Genomic DNA, 21795 nt, shown 5'->3' with positions numbered 1-21795 from the left:
TTCTAAACGAACAGCGACCATGGAATAACAATGGCTCTTGTGACACAGCGGGCACAGCTGCTGCTATGGACGTCGTGACAAGGCAAAGGTTAAGACAACGTGCAGGCAGTGATAGTCAACCCAGGTGAGAAAAGTCTTGGAAGAGCATGCCACCCCTTTGCACAGCAGGGATACAAAGACAAGGTAAGGATACAAACAAATTGAACTCAGGCCGCTGGTAACCCTGCCCCCCCCCCCCACCCTCACCTTTCTTCTCTCCTGCAGGAGTTGCAATGTCATATGTGGTCACTCCAAGATCCTTCTTTTCTTTCTTGTCTCCCTTGGCCTTTTTCTGGGAAAATACATAGATCAAAATAAAAGTCAGCATGGGATTGATAATCTGGGGAGAACATTCTATCACAGAGTCTGTGACCTGAAACATTAACTTACTCCCCCTATACAAGTGTTGCCTGACCAGCACCTATTTACCCACCCTCCTCCACCCCAACCCCTTGCACCCACTACCTCCCCACCTCGGGTTGCCTCAGCTGCTGCTCCTTCAGCTTCTCCTGTTTCTGCAGGAACCTCTCCATCTTCTCCCGCTTCAGCTCCTCCTTCTTCAGCTGCGCGGCCGTCTTCTGCACCGGTTTCCCTTCTGCCTGCTCTGCTGGCGTACCCGGCTCTGGGACACCCGTGCTCTGCTTCACACCGGCTGGCCGTCCCTGACCTGTGCCGCAGACAGACGAAAACTTTAAACCAGGGGTGGCAAACATATGGCATGCACGCCCGAGGTGGCGCACGCAAAAAATGTTGTGGTCATACAGTATGCAGTGCTGCCCCTTGACTTTTTAAACCCCACCCATAATAAAAAGAGACATAATGATTATCTTTACTGCCAAACAAAGAAACAAATGAGTTTTTACAACCCGAGAGCAGTGAGATGTTTTCACAGGAAGCACCAGAAGATGGTTGTGAGAGCGTGAGATGTTGGATGACGAGGTCAGACATCTTGCAGACCCTGTACATAGCCAGTAAACAGCTGGGCCAGTTGGCATTCGTCTTCTCTCTGCTTGTATTTTTTCTTCTGCCAGTTGTAAGTAAACACTGGACATTCAGTGACGATCACAGTAAATATTGTACGTAGTTTAGCACCACCAAGAATATTTATTTTTCATAACATTATCTGAATGCACCACCATCAGCAAACGAAATATACAGGGCAGTAGCAAAAGGATTGTCTGGTCAGCATGCTGACATTTCTTGTGTTATATACAACATGTATTCACTGGAATTCAGAAGAGCGAGGGTTGACCTCGTTGAAACCTATCGAATGGTAAAAGGCCTTGATAGAGTGGATGTGGAGAGGATGCTTCTTATGGTGGGATTATCTAACACCAGAGGGGACAACCTCAGAATAGAGGAATGTCCTGTTAGAACTGAGATGAGGAAGAATTTCTTTAGCCAGCAAGTGGTGAATCTGTAGAATTCATTGCCACAGGCAAAAGTGGAGACCAAGTCTTTATGTATATTTAAGGTAGAGGTTGATAAATTCTTGATTGGTCAGGGCTTGAAGGGATACAGGGAGAGGCAGGAGATTGGGTCTGAGAGGAAGAATGGATCGGCCATGACGAAATGGCAGAGCTGACACTCAATGGGGCAAAAAGCCTAATTCTGGTCTAATGGTCCAATTATTTTAAGTGATTCACTCATCAATGATAATCTCTGCTCAAAATTGCCATGGAATGTGGGAGAATATTTTTTAGAAGATTATCGCCAATGTGGGCACATGTTCTCGAAAACATTTGCCACCCCTGTGGTAGGCACTACCATCAAGAATGAGAAGGAGAAAGAGGCCATTTGATCCCTTCAGCCAATTCTGTCCTGGTCTACTTACCCAACTCACCACCCAATGAAACTCATCGCCTTGCTTTGGGATTTTTGCAGTCTTAGCAGGGAGAGACCACTGAACATCCACCCTACTTCTCCTGAAGAGTGGCTTTCTGAGCTTTTTCTCGAGAGGTGCACAGAGTGCCAGAGATTCAGGCTCAATCCCAACATCTGGTGCATGTCTGTGTGTGGAGTTTACACCTTCTCTCCACCATCCCACAGAAGTGCAAGATGGTAGGTTAATTGCCTGATGTAAGTTTCCCCCTCGTGTGTAGGTGAGTGATAGAAACTCAGTATGTCTCCATCGGCTCATACCAATTGTTATCGATGCACCATTGAAAGCATTCTGTCTGGATACATCACTGTTTGGTACGGCAACTGCTCTGCCTGTGACCACAAGAAACTGCAGAGAGTCATGGACACAGCTCAGCACCTCACAGGAACCAGCCTCCCCTCCACGGACTCTGACTACACTTCTCACTGCCTCAGCAAAACAACCAGCATAATCAAACACTCCACCCACCCCAGACATTCTGTCTGCTCCCCTCTTCCATCAGTCTGTGCCAGTGGTGTTGTGGTATTCCCATCCGCTCTTCATAGCAAGTGGTCCTGGGTTCGAACCTGACCAGCTCCATGCACACTTTCCATCTGTGCTTTATTCTGCCAAGTTATTTCTTTCTTTATTCCACCTCAATGCACAGTGTAATGGTTTGTTCTGTATGAACAGAATGCAAGACAAGCTTCTCACTGTATCTTCATACATGCATCAATATTAAATAAATACTAATATGGTGGAATTAATGAGGTGGTGGGATTAGTGTAAACAGGGGTGTTGATGGTCAGCACAGACTTTATGATACAAAGATAGGTGGAGGGACAGGGAGTGTTCAGAAACCACAGAGTCTGCAGAAGGACAGACACATTAGGAGAACGAGCAAAGAACTGGCAGATGGAATATAGCGTCGCGAAGTGTGCGGTCATGCACTTTGGTAGAAAGAATAAAGGTATAGAGATTTCTCTGAACGGCCAGAAATTGGAGATACTAAGGGGCTTGGGAGACCTCATGCAGGAATCCTGAAGGTTGGCTTGCTGTTTGTGTCCGTGGTGAGGGAGGCAAACGTAATGTTAGCATTCATTTCCAGAGGACTAGAATACAAAAGGATTGCATAATTGCTAAATTGATGTCCTCAATTGGTAAAGGCATCCAAAGTTACAGAGAGAAGGTAGGAGAACAGGGTTGAGAGGGATAATAAATCAGGCAGAGCAGCCTTCATGGAGTGAATGGCATTCTTCTACTTCTTTTGCTTATGCCCCCAAACTGGTTTCTCCGGAGCAGTCACAATCCTCCTCTTTCTGGTGGACACTACCACCCATTGAATACTCCTCCATCCCTCGCCCACTCCCCCCAAAGTTCTCACCTGCACATTTCTCTCTGGTCACAGATGTAGTCTTCTCACACAGCTTCACTTCGGCCAGGGCTCTCTTGAACTCGGGCTGGTTGACACAGGTCAGGAACCAGCGATTCACATTCACATAAGGTTTCCTGAAATCAGGCTCGAAGACCTGTGGGGGAAAGCACAGGACAGCATGAACACGAAGTGACAACACGATAATCAACACAATAAATTAAGCACATGCCCTGCATAGTGTTGCTGCAAACTTTGCAAGAGCACAGCCTTCATACCCAATGGTAAGGTTTTGGCAATTGGCCTTTGCTTTGCATACCAAACATGCAGATCATTCCAACAAAAGAAGTACACCCAGCTGGCACAAAAGAAAAGGCACTAACAGATTGCAGAACTGGGTGTCACGGGGAAAAATGCCTGCAGCAGGCGTACCAATGAGGTCACGAGAGATTCTGCAGAAATCTTAAGCGACGCACGCACAAAATGCTGCAGGAACTCAGCAAATCGAGAAGCGTCTGTGGAGGGGAAGTAAACAGTCAACGTTTCAGGCAGGGACCCTGATGAAGCATCTTGGTCCGAAACTTTGACTCTTTTATTTCCCTCCATAGATGCTGCTTGACCTGCTGAGTTCCTGCAGCATCGTGTGTGAAATCAACACAGAAAGTACAACGGCAACGACAGGAAGAGATCAAGAGTTCATCGCTATTATACAAGAACATCGTTCAAGAGTCTCATAACAGCAGAATAGAAGCCAAATTATTCACAGCAATGTAAAAATTTATTATCAAAGTATAAATATGTTACCATACACTACTTTGTGAGATTCATTCATAGGAAAATAAAATACAATAGAAATTATGGGAAAACCATTCATGAACAAAAGACTGACAAACAACCAAAGTGCCAAAGTAGACAAATTGCACAAATAAAAAAATAATACTGAGAACAGGAGCTTAAAGAGCTCCTGAAAGTGAGTCAACACGAGGAAATGTGCAGATGCTGGAAACTGAAGAAACACACACAAAATGCTGGTGGAACACAGCAAGCCAGGCAGCATCTATAGGGAGAAGCACTGTCGACGTTTTGAGGCGAGACCCTTCGTCAGGACTGAAAGTGAGTCTGCAGGTTGTAGAATCAGCTCAAAGTTGAGGTGAGTGAAGTTATTCACGCTGATTCACAAGCTTGATGGTTGAAGGTAAGTAACTGTTTCTGAACCTGGTGGTGTGGGACCTACGGCTCCTATACTTTCTACACAATGGTAATAGCGAGAAGACAGCATGCCTTGTGTAATTTTGTGTAATATGTTTAATTTGTGCTTTTCCTGTGAATGTTGTGTCTCTGATGCTGAACGCCTGTGATGCTTCTGCTGGTAAGTTTTTCATTGCACCCGTGCATACATTTACTTGTGCAGATGACTCGGTTGTATAAGATTATCAGGACAAGCCCAAGACATTTCATTTGATGCAGCATTTGCTTTCCAAATAAGACCATAAGATATAGGAAAAGAATCAGGCAGTTCGGCCCATTGAATTTTCACTGCTCTTTCATCATGGCCGATTTATTATCCCTCCCAACCCCATTCTCCTGCCTTCGCCCCGTAACCTTTGACATCCTTACTAATCAATCTCCACTTTAAATATGCCCAATGTCCTGGCCTCAAAGGCTGTCTGTGGTAACGAATCCCACAGATTCACCCCCTTCTGGCTATGGAAGTTCCCCCTCACCTGTTATTTGTGGCTAATGCATGCTGACAAACAGCTGATCATTTAGACATGCTTTCAGCTTTCATGCATAAAGACAACACATCTCACCTTCAGGTATCCTCACGCCTTCATGTAAAATAGGAGACCCCACTCATTTCCTCGAAACCAATGAGGCCCAAAAAATCCTGCTCTTGACTCTGTTACCACCTACCTACATCAGGCAGCCCAATTAAACACTAATAGGGAAGCCCATGCAGTCCCGGGAAGAAATGGGCAAACTCCATGCAGACAGCGCCGAAGGCCGGGATCAAACTCCGGTCTCCGGTGTTGTGAGGAAACAGTCCTCTACCACCGCAGAAAGTATGCCCAGCTGCTCTGCATGAATCAAGGTGTTGGCTTTACGAGCCAAAATGTCATCCTTCCCTTTCTCCAGCAACCACCCAGATATTCCTCAGCCTGCTGCGTTCCCCCAGCAGTCTGTTGCCCCAGCTTCCAACATCTCCAGCTCTTGCATCTCAGGTTAGACAATAAGATACGGGAGCAGAAATGGAACACTCGGCCCATTCCATCATGGCTTGCTATTCCTCTCTCCCACATTCTTCTGCCTTCTCCCCGTAATCTCTGATGCCCTGACTAATCAAGAACCCACAGCTGTCTGTGGCAATGAATTCCACAAAATCACTACTCTGTGCTAAGAGAAATCTCTCTTCATCTCTGTTGCAAAGGGACATCCTCGTAACCTGAAGGCACATCCTCAGGATTTTACAGTCAGACTGAAATAAAGGGATATTTTGGGACTAATTAATACCCCAATAGCAAACTGTTCACACTAAGCTCCAAAGTGGGATATTCTGCACAATGAGAGTCTTGAACAGACCTCCTGTGCGATAACGATGAACTCACGATTTTTCAATCGTGGCCTCTGCACCCTAATTGGGTCCAGTCCAGGTGGCACAGTAGCATAACGTTAGCACAGCAGCTTTACTGCACCACCTTTCACCAAATATGTAACAAATAAAGCTAATCTTTACCTACACTGCACTCCCTGCAACTAAATTCCACACTGCACATTCTTAATACTTTTCCATTTTGTCATTTACTGTCACAAGTCACACTAAAACATCAACAGACAATAGGTGCAGGAGTAGGCCATTCAGCCCTTCGAGCCAGCACTGCCATTCAATGTGATCATGGCTGATCATCCACAATCAGTACCCCATTCCTGCCTTCTCCCCATATCCCTTGACTCCACTATCTTTAAGAGCTCTATCTAACTCTTTCTTGAAAGCATCCAGAGAATTGGCCTTCACTGCCTTCTGAGGCAGAGCATTCCACAGATCCACAATATTCTGGGTGCAAAAGTTTTTCCTCAACTCCATTCTAAATGGCCTACCCCTTATTCTTAAACTTTGGCCTCTGGTTCTGGACTACCCCAACATCAGGAACATGTTTCCTGCCTCTAGCGTGTCCAATCCCTTAATAATCTTATATGTTTCAATCAGATCCCCTCTCATCCTTCTAAATTCCAGTGTATACAAGCCCAGTCGCTCCAATCTTTCAACATATGAAAGTCCCACCATCCCAGGAATTAACCTACGCTGCACTCCCTTAATAGCAAGAATGTCCTTCCTCAAATTTGTAGACCAAAACTGAACACAATATTCACAGCAAATTCCTAAACAGGACACACAAAATGCTGGAGGAACTCAACAGGTCTGGCAGCAACTGTGAAAATGAATTTGAGACAATCTGAGACCCAGACCCTTCTTCAGGACTGAAAAGGAAGGGGAAGACGCCAGAGTAAAAAGGTGGGGCGGGGGGGGGGGGGGGGGGGGGAGGAGGAGAAGGAGGCTAGCTGGAAGGTGATGGGTGAAGCCTGATGGGTGGGAAAGGTGAAGGGCTGGAGATGGAGGAATCTGATCTGAGAGTGGCCCATAGGGGAAAGGGAAGAAGGAGGGGCACCAAAGAGATAGGAAGGTGAGAAGAGATAAGAGGCCAGAGTAGGGAATAGAAGAGGGAAGGGGGAGGGTATCTTTTTAACCTGAAGGAGAAATCAATATTCATGCCATCAGGTTGAAGGTGTTGCTTCTCAACCCTGTGGGTGGCCTCATCGTGGCACAAGAGCACAGAGAGGGAAGAGGTAAAAGAAGCTCAGAGAGAAGCTGTTTTTTTTTAATTGATCGCGGCAAAGAGGCTAGACTGTGCAGGCGTGTGACGTAGCGCGTCAAAGGTTTAAAAGAAAGACTGCCATATACAGCGGCCATCGTCGTAGCGGACTGAGGCAGAGTGGGTCGGCTTTGGCTCAATCAGGCTTTGGCGAGAACAGGCAGAGGTGAGGTTGAACGGGGCACAACTGCGCAAGCGCATGAAAGTCAGCCCATGAGGCACCGGGAGAATTTAAAAAGCGAGCAGAGGCTGAGTACAAGCTTCACTCCAGGTAAGGTAAGGCCGGGTAAGCTCCTTTAATTAATATAATTAGATTAGGAGTAGGTAATGGAGGCAGTTAGGGCAGTTGAGTGCTCTGTTTGCAGTATGTGGGAAGTCAGGGCGAGCACTGTTGTCCCTGATGACTACATCTGCGAAAGGTGTATCCAGCTGCAGCTCCTGACAAACCGTGTTAGGGAACTGGAGCTGGATGAACTTCGGATCATTCAGGAGGCAGAGGCAGAAATAGACAGGAGTTTCAGGGAGATAGTCACCCCTAGGAGTCAGGAGGCAGGTAGTTGGGTGACTGTTAGGACAGGGAAGGGGAATAGACAGGAAGAGCAGAGCACTCCTGTGGCCATTCCCATCAACAATAAGTATACCGTTTTGGATACTGTTGGTGGGGACGACCTACCAGGGAGAAGTTGCAGTGGTTGGGTCTCTGGCACTGAGACTGGACCCTCAGCTCAGAAGAGAAGGAGGGAAAAGAGGAGGGCGGTAGTGATAGGGGATTCGATAGTTAGGGGGACAGATAAGGGGTTCTGTGGAAGAGATTGAGAATCCCGGATGGTCTGTTGCCTGCCTGGTGCCAGGGTCTGCGATATCTCAGATCGAGTTTTCAGTATTCTCAAGAGGGAGGGTGAGCAGCCGGATGTCGTGGTCCATGTAGGGACCAATGATGTGGATAGGAAGAGTGAGGAGGTCCTAAAAGGTGAGTTTAGGGAATTAGGCACCAAGTTAAAGGTCAGGACCTCCAGGATAGCAATCTCAGGATTGCTGCCAGTGCCACGTTCAGGTGGGTTTAGAAATAGTAAGATAGTGCAGATCAACACGTGACTGAAGACATGGTGCAGGAGGGAGGGCTTCAGATTTATAGATAATTGGGCAGTTTTCCAGGGAAGGTGGGACCTGTTCCAGCGGGATGGTTTATATCTGAACTGGAGGGGACAAATATTCTTGCAGGTAGGTTTGCTAGAGAGGCTCCAGTGGATTTAAACTAGATACGAGGGGGGAGGGGAACCAAAGTGTAGGAACAGATGTATGGGAGAAGGAAGAAAAAGACAGTAAAGTTGTTTGCACTGTTAGTGATAAACAGAGAGGAAGAGGTGAAGAATTTCTTAAATGCATTTATTTTAATGCTAGGAGCATTGTAAGAAAGGTGGATGAGCTTAGAGCATGGATTGATAACTGGAAATATGATGTTGTAACTATTAGTGAAACATGGTTGCAGGAGGGGTGTGATTGGCAACTAAATATTCCTGGATTTTGTTGCTTCAGGTGTGATAGAATCGGAGGGACAGAAGGGGAGGCGTTGCGTTGCTTGTCAGAGAAAATATTACAGCGGTGCTCTGGCAGGATAGATTAGAGGGCTCGTCTAGGGAGACTATTTGGGTGGAATTGAGGAATGGGAAAGGTGTAGTAACACTTATAGGGGTGTATTATAGACCACCTAATAGGGAGAGAGAATTGGAGAAGCAAATTTGTAAGGAGATAGCAGATATTTGTAGTAAGCACAGGGTTGTGATTGCGGGAGTTTTTAATTTTCCACACATAGACTGGGAAGTCCATACTGTAAAAGGGATGGATGGTTTGGAGTTTGTAAAATGTATGCAGGATAGTTTTTTGCAGCAATACATAGAGGTACCAACTAGAGAAGAGGCAGTGTTGGATCTTCTGTTAGGGAATGAAATAGGTCAGGTGACGGAGGTATGTGTTGGGGAGCACTTCGGGTCCAGTGATCACAATACCATTAGTTTCAATATAATTATGGAGAAGGATAAGACTGTACCCAGGGTTGAGATTTTTGATTGGAGAAAGGCTAACTTTGAGGAGATGCGAAAGGATTTAGAAGGAGTGGATTGGGACAATTTGTTTTATGGGAAGGATGTAATAGAGAAATGGAGGTCATTTAAAGGTGAAATTTTGAGGGTACAGAATCTTTATGTTCCTGTTAGGTTGAAAGGAAAGGTTAAAAGTTTGACAGGGCCAAGGTTTTCAAGGGATATTGGAAACTTGGTTAGGAAAAAGAGAGATATCTACAATAAATATAGGCAGCATGGAGTAAATGAGGTGCTCAAGGAATATAAAGAATGTAAGAAGAATCTTAAGAAAGAAATTAGAAAAGCTACAATAAGATACGAGGTTGCTTTGGCAAGTAAGGTGAAAATAAATCCAAAGGGTTTCTACAGTTATATTAATAGCAAAAGGATAGTGAAGAATAAAATTGGTCCATTAGAGAATCAGAGTGGACAGCTATGTGTGGAGCCAAAAGAGATGGGGAGATTTTGAACAATTTATTTTCTTCGGTATTCACTAAGAAGGATATTGAATTGTGTAAGGTAAGGGAAACAAGTAGGGAAGTTATGGAAACAATGACAATTAAAGAGGAGGAAGTACTGGCACTTTTAAGGAATATAAAAGTGGATAAATCTCCAGGTCCTGACAGGATATTCCCTAGGACCTTGAGGGAAGTTGGTGTAGAAATAGCAGGGGCTCTGACAGAAATATTTCAAATGTCATTAGAAATGGGGATGGTGCCGGAGGATTGGCGTATTGCTCATGTTGTTCCATTGTTTAAAACGGGTTCTAAGACTAAACCTAGCAATTATAGGCCTGTCAGTTTGACGTCAGTGGTGGGTAAAGTAATGGGAAGTATTCTTAGAGATGGTATATATAATTATCTGGATAGACAGGGTCTGATTAGGAACAGTCAACATGGATTTGTGCGTGGAAGGTCATGTTTGACAAATCTTATTGAATTTTTTGAAGAGGTTACTAGGAAAGTTGACGAGGGTAAAGCAGTGGATGTTGTCTTTCTGGATTTCAGTAAGGCCTTGACAAGGGTCCACATGGAAGGTTAGTTAGGAAGGTTCAATCGTTAGGTATTAATATTGAAGTAGTAAAATGGATTCAACAGTGGCTGGATGGGAGATGCCAGAGAGTAGTGGTGGATAACTGTTTGTCAGGTTAGAGGCCGGTGACTAGTGCTGTGCCTCAGGGATCTGTACTGGGTCCAACATTGTTTGTTATATACATTAATGATCTGGATGATGGGGTGGTAAATTGGATTAGTAAGTATGCAGATGATACTAAGGTAGGTGGCGTAGTGGATAATGAAGTAGGTTTTCAAAGTTTGCAGAGAGATTTAGGCCAGTTAGAAGAGTGGGCTGAAAGATGGCAGATGGAGTTTAATGCTGATAAGTGAGGTGCTACATTTTGGTAGGAATAATCCAAATAAGACATACATGGTAAACGGTAGGGCATTGAAGAATGCAGTAGAACAGAGTGATCTAGGAATAATGGTGCATAGTTCCCTGAAGGTGGAATCTCATGTGGATAAGGTGGTGAAGAAAGCTTTTGGTATGTTGGCCTTTATAAATCAGAGCATTGAGTATAGAAGTTGGGATGTAATGTTAAAATTGTACAAGGCATTGGTAAGGCCGAATTTGGAGTATTGTGTACAGTTCTGGTCACTGAATTATAGGAAATATATCAACAAAATAGAGAGAGTACAGAGAAGATTTACTAGAATGTTACTTGGGTTTCAGCACCTAAGTTACAGGGAAAGACTGAACAAGTTAGGTCTTTATTCTTTGGAGCGTAGAAGGTTGAGGGGGGACTTGGTAGAGGTTATTTAAAATTATGACGTGGATAGACTTTTTCCATTGAGAGTAGGGGAGATTCAAACAAGAGGACATGAGTTAAGAGTTAGGGGGCAAAAGTTTAAGGTTAACACGAGGGGGAATTTCTTTCCTCAGAGAGTGGTAGCTGTGTGGAACGAGTTTCCAGTAGAAGTGGTAGAGGCAGGTTCGGTATTGTCATTTAAAGTAAAATTGGATAGGTATATGGACAGGAAAGGAATGGAGGGTTATGGGGTGAGTGCGGGTCAGTGGGACTAGGTGAGAGTAAGTGTTTGGCACGGACTAGAAGGGCCAAGATGGCCTGTTTCCGTGCTGTAATTGTTATATGGTTATAAGAGGAGGCCATGGACAGACCTGTCAGCATGGGAATCATAATTAAAATGTTGGGCCACCGGGAAGCCATAGATATAAATTGTAAGGCAAATTAAGCTGATCCTTGATCCTTTTAAATGTCCTTACAAGACATGCAAACAAAGATTTTCACTGCACCTCGGTACCTGACAGTAATAAACCAGGTACCAGTTACCATGGGACATCACTTCCGGTGTAGTTCCTGAAGAGAAATCGTCCTATTTAACCAATCAAGAATAAAGAGGCAGACTCCTTCCAACACCACAACACAGAGGTCACAGCCACTGAAGGAAGCCTCAGTGTGGAAGATAGCTGTAGCTTGTTGGAAATCGCCCGCAGAAATCATGCGACTTACGTGCTGGTAGGGCAGTAGCAGCGCGCAGCTCACGGCAATGTCCGCCAAGGTGATCGCCTCCCCCACCAGGTAGGTCCGCAGCTTGAGATGGTCGTCGAGGAACCGCAGAGCCTTCTGCAAATCCAGCTTTGCTCTTTCAACGGCCTGTAATAACAGATAATGAGAGGGGGAGTTTATTCGACAACCAAGGTAACATTAGAAACATGAAACATTTCAGGGAGGCACAGAAGTCAGCAGTGAGCTCCTGTGCCTCACAACCGAAGGACCCAGTTTCAATCCTCATCTCTGGCGCAGTCTTTCAGAAGTTTACACCTTCTCACTCTCACTGAATGATACTCCCCCAGCAGGTCCAACGTGACTGAGGGGGGTGGGGGAATTCTTCCGCCAGTAACTGGCATCTACTCTGAGCTGAATGCACTCTTCCCCCGCCATAATACGTTAATAAGCTAGAAAGACGGAGGGAATGGAAAGAGTCAGTGGATGTTCCCAGAGGGGAAGGATTGGCCTCTTGGTTCAAAAACCAATGGTCTCAATTTAAGGACTCTTTACCTCTCATCTTCTATTTGCTCGCACAGTTTGTTGTTCATTGATCCTGTTTACAGTTACTGTGCTATAGGTTTTCTAAGTATGCCGGCAGGAAAAAGAATCTCAAGGTTTTCTGTGGCGTCTTGTATGTACTCTGATAATAAATTTTACTTTGAACTTTTGAACTTTCAAGTGGAGCCATGCAAAAATGCACAGGAACTCTAAGACGCTTTATTTACACAACGGAGTGGTTGCCATCTGGAATGCAGCAACTGCTGAATGGAGACAGGTTCCATTGTTTTGGGCAAAGGGGATAAACACAGAACACTAGAGCACAGTACTGTACCTTGTAACCTATTCGAAAGCCAATCAATCTAACCCTTCCCTCCCACATAACCCTCCATTTTTCAATCATGCACGTGCCTACCTAGTACCCCCACCCCGGCAGCACATTCCACGCACCAAACACTGCGGATCAAAAAACTAACTCTGACACCTACCCTGTATTTCCTTCCAATCTCCTTAAAATTATGAAGGGGAACTCAAGGCAAAGTGAGAGCAGAGGAGGGCAACAGTGTGGCTTTTCCAAACAGCTGGCAGACATAGCCATGGCCCTTTGATCGAGACTCTCCCAGAAGCAGGCTCAGCACAACGACACAAGCGCAGCCCCCTCAGGATCTGACATCCTTCACCCATCGTACTTCCAAACCCCAAAAGAATATGACATCATTTTAAGCCAGTTGACAACCCTCTCACTCGGGGGAGTAGCCCAGTCATTCCTCCCACCTCCCTTCACCGTCCCTATCTCCAATGATTGTTCAGCCTCCACTTAAATGTCTGAATCACAATTAGACCAGAAGACATTCAGAAGTTGTATGCACATGTAAATTAATTTCTGTAAAGCGAACGTACTGTCAAAAATAATGAAATGGTCTCTAAATATCAAAAAATTTACTATAAAGAGCAGTAAACAGTAAAAATGAACTAAATCAGATCAATACCTGATGTGACCACCCTTTGCCTTTAAAACTGCATCAATTCTCTTAAGTACACTATCACGTTGTTTTATAAGAAAATCAACTGGTAGATTGTTGGGCAATCTTCTTGGACAACTTAGACCTTAATACCTTGGAGCAGATTTAGGCCATTTGGCCCATCGAGTCTGCTCCATCATTCAATGATAGCTGATCGTTTTTTTCCCCTTTTCAACCTTTTCCCCAGCCTTCACCCTGTAACCTTTGATGCCAAGTCCAAACAGGAACCTATCAATCTCTGCCTTAAATATACCGAAAGACCTGGCCTCCACAGCCTCCTGTGGTAACAAATTCCACATATTCCCCACCCTCCAGCTATAGAAATTCCTCCGCATCTCTGTTTTAAATGGACGCCGCTCAGTCCTGAGCCCGAGCCCTCTTGTCCCAGACTCCTCCACCATGAGAAACATTCTTTCCTCATCTACAGTCTCAGCTTTTCAACATTCTAAAGATTTCAATGAGTTCCCCACTCAACCTTCTAAATTCCAGCAAGTACAGACCCAGAGCCATCAAGCATCGTATGATATCGCTTTCATTCCCAAAATCATCCTTGTGAACCATCGCTGGACCCTCTCCAATGCCAACACATCTATTCTCATATAAAGAGCCAAAGACTGTTCAGCATACTTAAGGTAAGGCCTCCCAAGTGCCTTATAAAGCCTCAGCATCACTTCCCTGCTCTTATATTCTAGACCTCTTGAAATGAATGTGAACATCATATTTGATTTCCTCACCACCGACTCAACCTGCAAGTTAACCTTTTGGGTGTTCGGCACAAGACCCTTTGCATCTTAGATTTTTGGATTTTCTCCCCAACTAGAAAATAGTCTGCACATTTATTTCTTCTACCAAAGTGCATGACCATTCATTTTCCAACACCGTATTTCATTTGCCACTTTCTTGCCCATTCTCCTAATTTGTCTAAGTCCTTCTGCATCCTCCTCATTTCCTTAACACTACCTGCCCCTCCACCAATCTTCGTATCACTGGCAAACTTGGCAACAAAGCCATTTATTCCATCATCTAAATCATTGATATACAGCATGAAAAGCAGAGGTCACAACACCGACCCCTGCAGAATATCACTAGTCACTGGCAGCCATCCAGAAAAGGATCCTTTCATTCCCACTCACTGCCTCCTCCTACCAACCAGCCAATGCTCTAACCATGCAAGTAACTTTCCTGGAATACCATGAGTTCTCAACTTGGTAAGCAGCCTGATGTGTGGCACATTGTCAAAGGCCTTCTGAAAATACAAATATACAACATCCTCTGCATCCCCTTTTATCTATCCCACTTGTAATCATCTCAAAGAATTCCAACAGGTTCATCAAGCAAGAGTTTCCCTTAAGGAAATCATGTTGACTTTGTTCTATCTTGTCCTGTGTCACCAAGTACTCCATCACTTCATCCATAACAATTGACACCATCTTCCCAACCACTGAGGTCTGGCTAACTGGTCTATAATTTCCTTTCTGCTGCCTTCCTCCTTTCTTAAAGGGTGGAGTGACATTTGCAATATTCCAGTTCTCCAGAACCATGCCAGAATCCAATGATTTTTGAAAGATCATTACTAATGCCTCCACAATTTCTACTGCTACTTCTTTCAGAACCTAGGATACAATTCTTCTGGTCCAGGTGACTTATATACCTTTAGGTCTTTCAGCATTTTGAGCACCTTCTCTCTTGTAACAGTAACTGTACTTACTTCTCTTCCCTCACACCCTTCAACACCTGGGACACTGCTGGTGTTTTCCACAGTAAAGACTGGTGCAAACTACTCATTTAATTCATCTGCCATCTCCTTATCCCCCGTGATTATTTCTCCTGCCCCATTTTCTAGCGGTCCTGTATCCACTCTCATTTCTCTTTTATTTTTAACATACTTGAAAAACTTTTACTATCCACTGTGATATTATTTACCAGCCTGCTTTCATATTTCATCTTTTCCCTCCTATTGACTCTTCTGTAGGTTTTTAAAAGCTTTCCAATCTTCTGTCTTCCCACTAATTTCTGCTTTCCATTGTACTGTTTTTCCATTTGAGTACTGTATCTCTTTGCTTTCGAAATATATCTGTCCTGCACCTTACTCATTTTTCCCAGATACTCAACCCACAACGATTTAACATCTTCCAACTCTATATCACGTCCTTGTAATGATTTGATGCCATTCTTTACCAGCAGAGCCATGCCACCCCCTCTGCCTAACTTCCTATCCCTCTGATACAATGTGTAACCTTGAACATTCAGCTCCCAACTACAACCATCCTTCAGCCACGATTCAGTGATGGCCACAACATCATACCCAACAATTTGTAAAAGTGCAACAAGATCATCCACCTCCTTTCTAACACTCTGTGTGTTGAGATATAATACTTTGAGTACTGTATTTGCTACCCTTTTTGATTCTGCATCCCTAATGCACTGATACTCACCTTGCTGGCTATATTTTTGTCCTATCAGCTGCCTGCCCTTCCTGACTGTCTGAGTGAATTATTACTTATTATTATATTAATTATTATTATTATTAATTATCCTTGCTTTATTACTATCCATCCTAGCCTGAATCCCTTCACTCCAGTTCCCATGCCCTGCCAAATTAGTTCAAACCCTCCTTTACAGTTCTAACAAACCTGCCTGCAGGACTATTGGTTCCCCTCTGACTCAGGTGCAACCTGTCACTTTTGTACAGGTCATACCTCCCCCAAAAGATATCCCAAAGATCCAAGAACCTGAAGCCTCGCCCCCTGCACCAGCTTCTCAGCCACGCATTAATTTGCCAAATCATTTGCTTCTATATCCTCAGTGGTGCATGGCACAGGTAGCAAACCAGAAATGACCACACTGGAGGTCCTGATCTCAGCTTTCTGCCTCACTCTCTCAATTCTCCCTTCAGGACCTCTTTGCTTTTTCTTCCTATGTCATTGGCACCAATATGTACAAAGACATCTGACTCCTCTCCCTCCCCCCCCCCAAAATGCTGTGGACGCGATCCGAAGTGCCCCTGACCTCGGCACCTGGGAGGCAACATTCCATCCGGATGTCCCATTCACATCCACAGAATCTCCCGTCTGTTCCTTTGACTATTGAGTCCCCTTATCACTGTCACTCCCCTCTTCTCCCTCCTGCATTACAGAGCCATCCTTCAGTGCCAGTAACCCGGTCTTCGTGGCATTCCCCTGGGAGGTCATCCCACACAACAGTATCCAAAACGTTACACTTACTATTGAGAGGAATGGCCATGGGGTGCTCTGCACTAACTGCCTTCTCCTGACAGACACCCAGCTACCCGCCTCCTGCAACTTAAGGGCGACCACTTCCCTGTAACTCTAATCGATGATCCCCTCACTCTCCCGTACAAGCCAAAGGTCATCCAGCTCCTGCTCCAGATTCCTAACACGGTCTTCAAGGAGCTGCAGCTGGATGCACTTCTCCTAATCTCCAATATCCAGCGTGAAAGACACAGAATGGCTATTTAAACTGCACCAATTCCCCTGACACAGTAAGGAAAAAAGGGAAACTTAACAGTAACTTATCCGGAAACACACACAAAATGCCGGAGGAGCTCAGCAGACCAGTCAGCATCTATGGAATAAAGTGCAGTCGACATTTTGGACCGAGACCCTTCGACAGGACCAGAGATTTTGGCCCAAAACGTTGACTATGCTTTTTTCCCCCATCGATGCTGCCTAGCCTGCTGAGCTCCTCCAGCACTTTGCTTGGATTTCCAGCATCTGCAGATTTTCTCGTTTGTAATGAGAAACTTACCCAAAGCTAATGCCTCTTCCAAGTCAAAACCACCTTTGAGCCAAAGCCCGACACTCACACTCCCAACAATGGCCGCTCCACTTGTCCCTTCTGTACTTTTATTTAATCCTCTCTGCGCTGCTCCCGCCGCTGATTAAGCCACCAGAATGACAGAGTTCTGCTACAGACTTTTGCTGCCTCACTTGCTTCTGTCTCTCCAGGTAATCCCAGAAAATCTCCACGATGTTGAGATTGAGGCTCTGTGGAGGCCATACCGTCTGAAACCACGTAAAAATCTCGGGTGCCTGAGACTTTTGCACAGTACTGTAAGCGGAGAATTAGACCATTCAGCCCATCGAGTCTGCTCCACCATTCTAATATGGCCAAGTTATTTTCCCTCTCAACTCCATTCTCCTGCCTTCTCCCCATGTATTTAATATGAGGTTGATAAGTTCTTGATTAGTAAAGGTGTCAAAGGCAGGAAAATGGGTCTGTGAGGGATAATAATTGCATGACACAGCAGACTTGATGGGCTGAATGGCCTAATTCTGCTCTTCCATCTAATCGACTTCCGTTTTAAATATAGCCAATGGCTTGGCCTCCACAGCCATCTGTGGCAACCTGTGACTACACTCTGGGTGGCCTAGCTCCTCTCTACAGTACTGTGCAGATTTTTATATGCTTTCAGAAATTCCTCATTTGTTCTAAAGTGATGTCCCTCTATTCTGAGGCTGTGCCCTCTGGTCCTAGACTCACCCACGATAGGAAACATCCTCTCCACGTTTTGGCGTATTGCACTGGCATTTCACACTCCTCCAGTTACACAACCCACTGAGCCTGTGTAGTAGGTCCACAGAGCAATCCTATTTCACTGATGAAGGGTTTCAGCCCAAAACACTGGCTGTATTTCATTAGGAGTTTGAGGAGAATTGGTTTTTATGTATAGCAATGTACTGCTGCTACAAAACAGCAAACTTCATGCCTCATGTCAGTGATATTGGAAATGAACTGGGATCCTTGGAGCCGTGAGGCAGCAGTTCTATCTGCTGCACCACGAGGCTGCCCTCTGGGGGCTCAGTTTGAAGGATAGTACCTGTTTGTTGTGCTTCAGTAAGCCCAGAGCTGGGAAGGCCCAGGCACAGGCCGATGGGACCACCTCGATGTCCGCGTAGCTCACCCACTGCTGCACCAGGGCAGCCTCCTTCGGGCCGCAGCCCCTCATCCGCTCGGGGACCAGGTAGTGCGCCACCGCAGACGCGCCATGGATGTGCGTTTTAGGGTCGGCTTCCAGGGCCGGCAGCCTGTCTGGTGTCGAGCTCGTTAATGCATCACCGGCTGATGGTCCACGGACTTCCACCACCTTCAGCTTCAGCTTCCCGTACTCCAGAGCAATAAGAACCCTGGCGTTCTGGAAGTTATGAGGGTGAGGAGAGAGGTAGAGCGACGGCGGGGCCATTGTGAGTTATTCCAGTGTCCAGCTGCAACAGTGGGGAAGGGTCTAAAAAAAAGCACAATCTTGTTTTAAACTTAATATTATTTTTTGCCAGAGCCTGTAGTACCACCAACCACCCAGATACACCAATCCTGCACCAATCCCTCCTTTTTTATTCTCAAATGTCAAAGTAAATATATATCAGAGTACAGATATTTCACCACTTACAACCCTGAGATTTACACTCTGACAGGCATTTTACGGAAAATAATAAATTAGAATTTATGAAAACTACCCATAAACAAATACTGGCAAAGTATTGTGCAAAAGAAGACCAACTATGCAAATAAAAAAATACTGAGGACGAGGTGCAGAGTCCCTGAAAGTAGTTCTGCAGGCTGTGGATTCTGCTCAGCATTGAGGTGAGTGAAGATATCCATGCTGGTTCACAGGCCTGATCGTTGTAGGGTAATAACTGTTCCTGTGAGACCTGAGGCTCCTGCACCGCCTGCCTGATGGCTGGATGAGAGGGCAGCGTGGCCTGAATGGTACGGGTCCTCCATGACGGATGCTGCTTTTCTGCGGCAGCGCTCAGTGGTGAGGGAGAGCTTTACCTGTGAAGGAGTTGACTAAATCCCACACTTTCAGTAGAGATGCTCACCCACTCCTCTCCCTCTCTCAAGGTTCTAGCACTCACCTGCGAACTAGGGACAATTTACTTATCACCCCACGCATTTGGGATACCATCTTCAACACAGCGGTAACAATTCGCTGTAAGGCGGTAACGCGAAAGCAAAATAACCAAGTAACATCCCAGCAGATGAGACAACTTTTTTTAAAGTGATATGGCATGGCAACAGGCCCTTCCATTGCCCAATTACACACACAATCAATTAATCTATTCACCCCTACATCTTTGGACTGTGGGAGGAAACCAGAGCACCCCAAGGAAACCCTTGCAGTCACGGGGGGAATGTACAAACTCCAGACAGACATCAGCAGGAATCCAACCCGGGTCACCAGCACTGTAATAGTGTTATGCTAAACGCTATGCTAGGTGTAGTCACTGGTGCATCTGCACTTGGAAAGTTACAGGAAATCTGGAACAGAAGACATTACCAGTACGCCTGTGTAACTCCTGAACCAGCATGGATAACTTCATGCACCACAACACTGAACAGATTCCACCACCTATGGACTCTCCTTCAAGGACTTTTACAACTCCTGTCCTCAGTGTTACTCCTGTCCTATTTATTATTGTTTATATATATTTGCATAGCTGGTACTCTTCTGTACATTGGATGTTTGTTAGCCTTTATTTCTGCAGCTTTTCGACTGGGTTGTGTTTCTTTGTTCTTCAGTGAATGCCCACAAGAATACGAATCCCAGTGTAATAAATGGTGATATACACCTTTGACACTAAATTTACATTGAACTTTGAAGGCTCGAGTTACAAGGATAAATTGGATAGGGTGGAACCTTCTCTCCCCCCCCCCCCCCCAGGGAAAGAGACTAAGGGAGTGGCCTCAGAGGTCTATACAAAACCACGAGAGACTTAGAGAAGGTGGACGATCACAGGGTAGGGGAGTTTAAACTAGAGGACATAGATTTAAAGTGAAATGGGACCCAAGGGGAAACATTTTCATAGGGGATGGAAGAAGCTGCAGAGAAGGGGACAGTTATGATGGGTATACGGATAAAGAGGAATTTGAGCCAACACAAGCAATTAGGACTAGCTCAGATATGCGTCTTGGTCAACGTGGACAAGTTCAGCCAAAGGGCCTGTTTCAGCGCTGAATACCTGACTCTAAATCTGACGTGCCAGAGATTAACTAGTCTACCCCAATCACTGCTCTGACAGACCTGAAAACCTGTTCCGTGAATATTTGAATTCCATCTACAGCCAGCATAAAGTGGTTTCGGCAGCAGAGAACTGTAAGCTCCACCCCAGATGCAATCACCCAAGGCCCTGTGTAGTTCGAGCAGTAAAGGACAACATGCCATTTGTTTTCAGCGCAAAGACAGCCGTTTCCCTTTGAACATCAACATTTTGCCACTCCCACCGCGTGTGAAACCAGACCAGGTTTGAGATGTAGAGGTGACAAGCCGCCACAGAGAACGTAGGGAAGATGCGACTTTGAATCCAGGGTTGTTCCTTTTGCAATGTATGCAAGTTTCGGTATACAATGAGCGGCGAGGGTGTTGTGCTCGCTTGCAGGTTATTTGCCCAGAGAAACTCTCAGGAGTAAAAATGAGATTTCCAGTAAAACGAAACAAAAGAAAACTTGAATTCAGTCCTCTTTATAAACACTCTGGGGATAATCATGAGACTTTAAAAAGGGATATAAATGTAAACATTGAGACCCTGCTACCGTGATCTTATCGTACGTTATAGAAATTAACCTCTGCTGCTATGTGACAGCCGGTTGCATCAGCTGGTCAAGTTGCCCCGGCTCATGAGAAGTTCCGGAGCGGGCACTCCAATCAGTGGCGAGGTGACGGAGCAGGGTCCGCCGCTAACGAAACGCGCCCAGCAATTGAAGAGGCTGCCCGCGGATGAAATGAAACGCCGCGACACAGCCCGAGGGTTCGAATGGAACGCCGCGACATACCCGAGGGTTCGAATGGAACGCCGCGACATACCCGAGGGTTCGAATGGAACGCCGCGACATACCCGAGGGCTCGAACATTGATACAAAACGGTTGATGCATCTCCCCCCCCCCCCCCCCCCGGCTCTAACCTAGCAATTTGCAACCATCAGCTCCTCCCTTCACAGCACACTCACCGGTTCCGCGTCCCACACTGACACCCTCGTGGAAGGAGCCGAACTAGGACCCCACGCTCACCGCCCCCCCCACCAGCTAGGTCTGGCCTTCGCTCCGTCCTGAAAAACAGGATCCCGATTGCAACTCAAAATATTGTGCGTCACACCTTATCACTATTTGTCTCTGTTTAGGGAGAGTATGCTAACCTTTTGCTAATTATCGTACCAAAGAGAGTCGATCCCTTTCTATTCTCATCCGGCAGTGAAAAGGGCACATAAATAGGCGCATACAGATTTTTCGTTGCGTTGTCACTGACACCTTGTGGCTGGAAGACTTGATTTGCACCATCAACCTGAATGTTTGGGCTCTACGAGTACTATACGTGGAAACTGAAAGATTATTGTATCGTCAGTGCTTTTACCCCATATACGTTTGACACTCTCTTATTTTGTAACTATATACCTTTACTTAAGATTGTTTCTATAATGGAAATATCTCAACATCGACCCGTTATATTCCTATCTGTTTCAATATTCCTCTTCCAA

The 21795-nt window shown here is 45.5% G+C and overlaps 1 protein-coding gene across 2 annotated transcripts in view; it reads right to left on the bottom strand.

The window, feature by feature from the left end:
• vars1 (valyl-tRNA synthetase 1) overlaps window positions 1-21535 on the bottom strand; it is a 91655-nt gene extending 70120 nt beyond the window's left edge. The window contains exons 1-6 of one of the 2 annotated variants that reach the window (XM_073031616.1): window positions 21457-21535; window positions 18146-18550; window positions 11747-11890; window positions 3285-3429; window positions 513-706; window positions 247-331 (exon numbers count right to left, since the gene is read on the bottom strand). In XM_073031616.1, the coding sequence (XP_072887717.1) occupies window positions 247-331; window positions 513-706; window positions 3285-3429; window positions 11747-11890; window positions 18146-18508 (931 nt within the window). In that variant the 5' untranslated portion in view covers window positions 18509-18550; window positions 21457-21535. Of the gene's footprint in view, window positions 1-246; window positions 332-512; window positions 707-3284; window positions 3430-11746; window positions 11891-18145; window positions 18551-21270; window positions 21388-21456 lie in introns of those variants that run through there. The other variant, XM_073031615.1, reaches the window with a different exon arrangement.
• Between the last annotated feature and the right edge of the window lie 260 nt (window positions 21536-21795).

Source organism: Hemitrygon akajei, chromosome 2 (assembly GCF_048418815.1).
Source record: "Hemitrygon akajei chromosome 2, sHemAka1.3, whole genome shotgun sequence".
Taxonomy (NCBI): domain Eukaryota; kingdom Metazoa; phylum Chordata; class Chondrichthyes; order Myliobatiformes; family Dasyatidae; genus Hemitrygon; species Hemitrygon akajei.
This window is presented reverse-complemented; position numbering and strand designations above follow the sequence as displayed.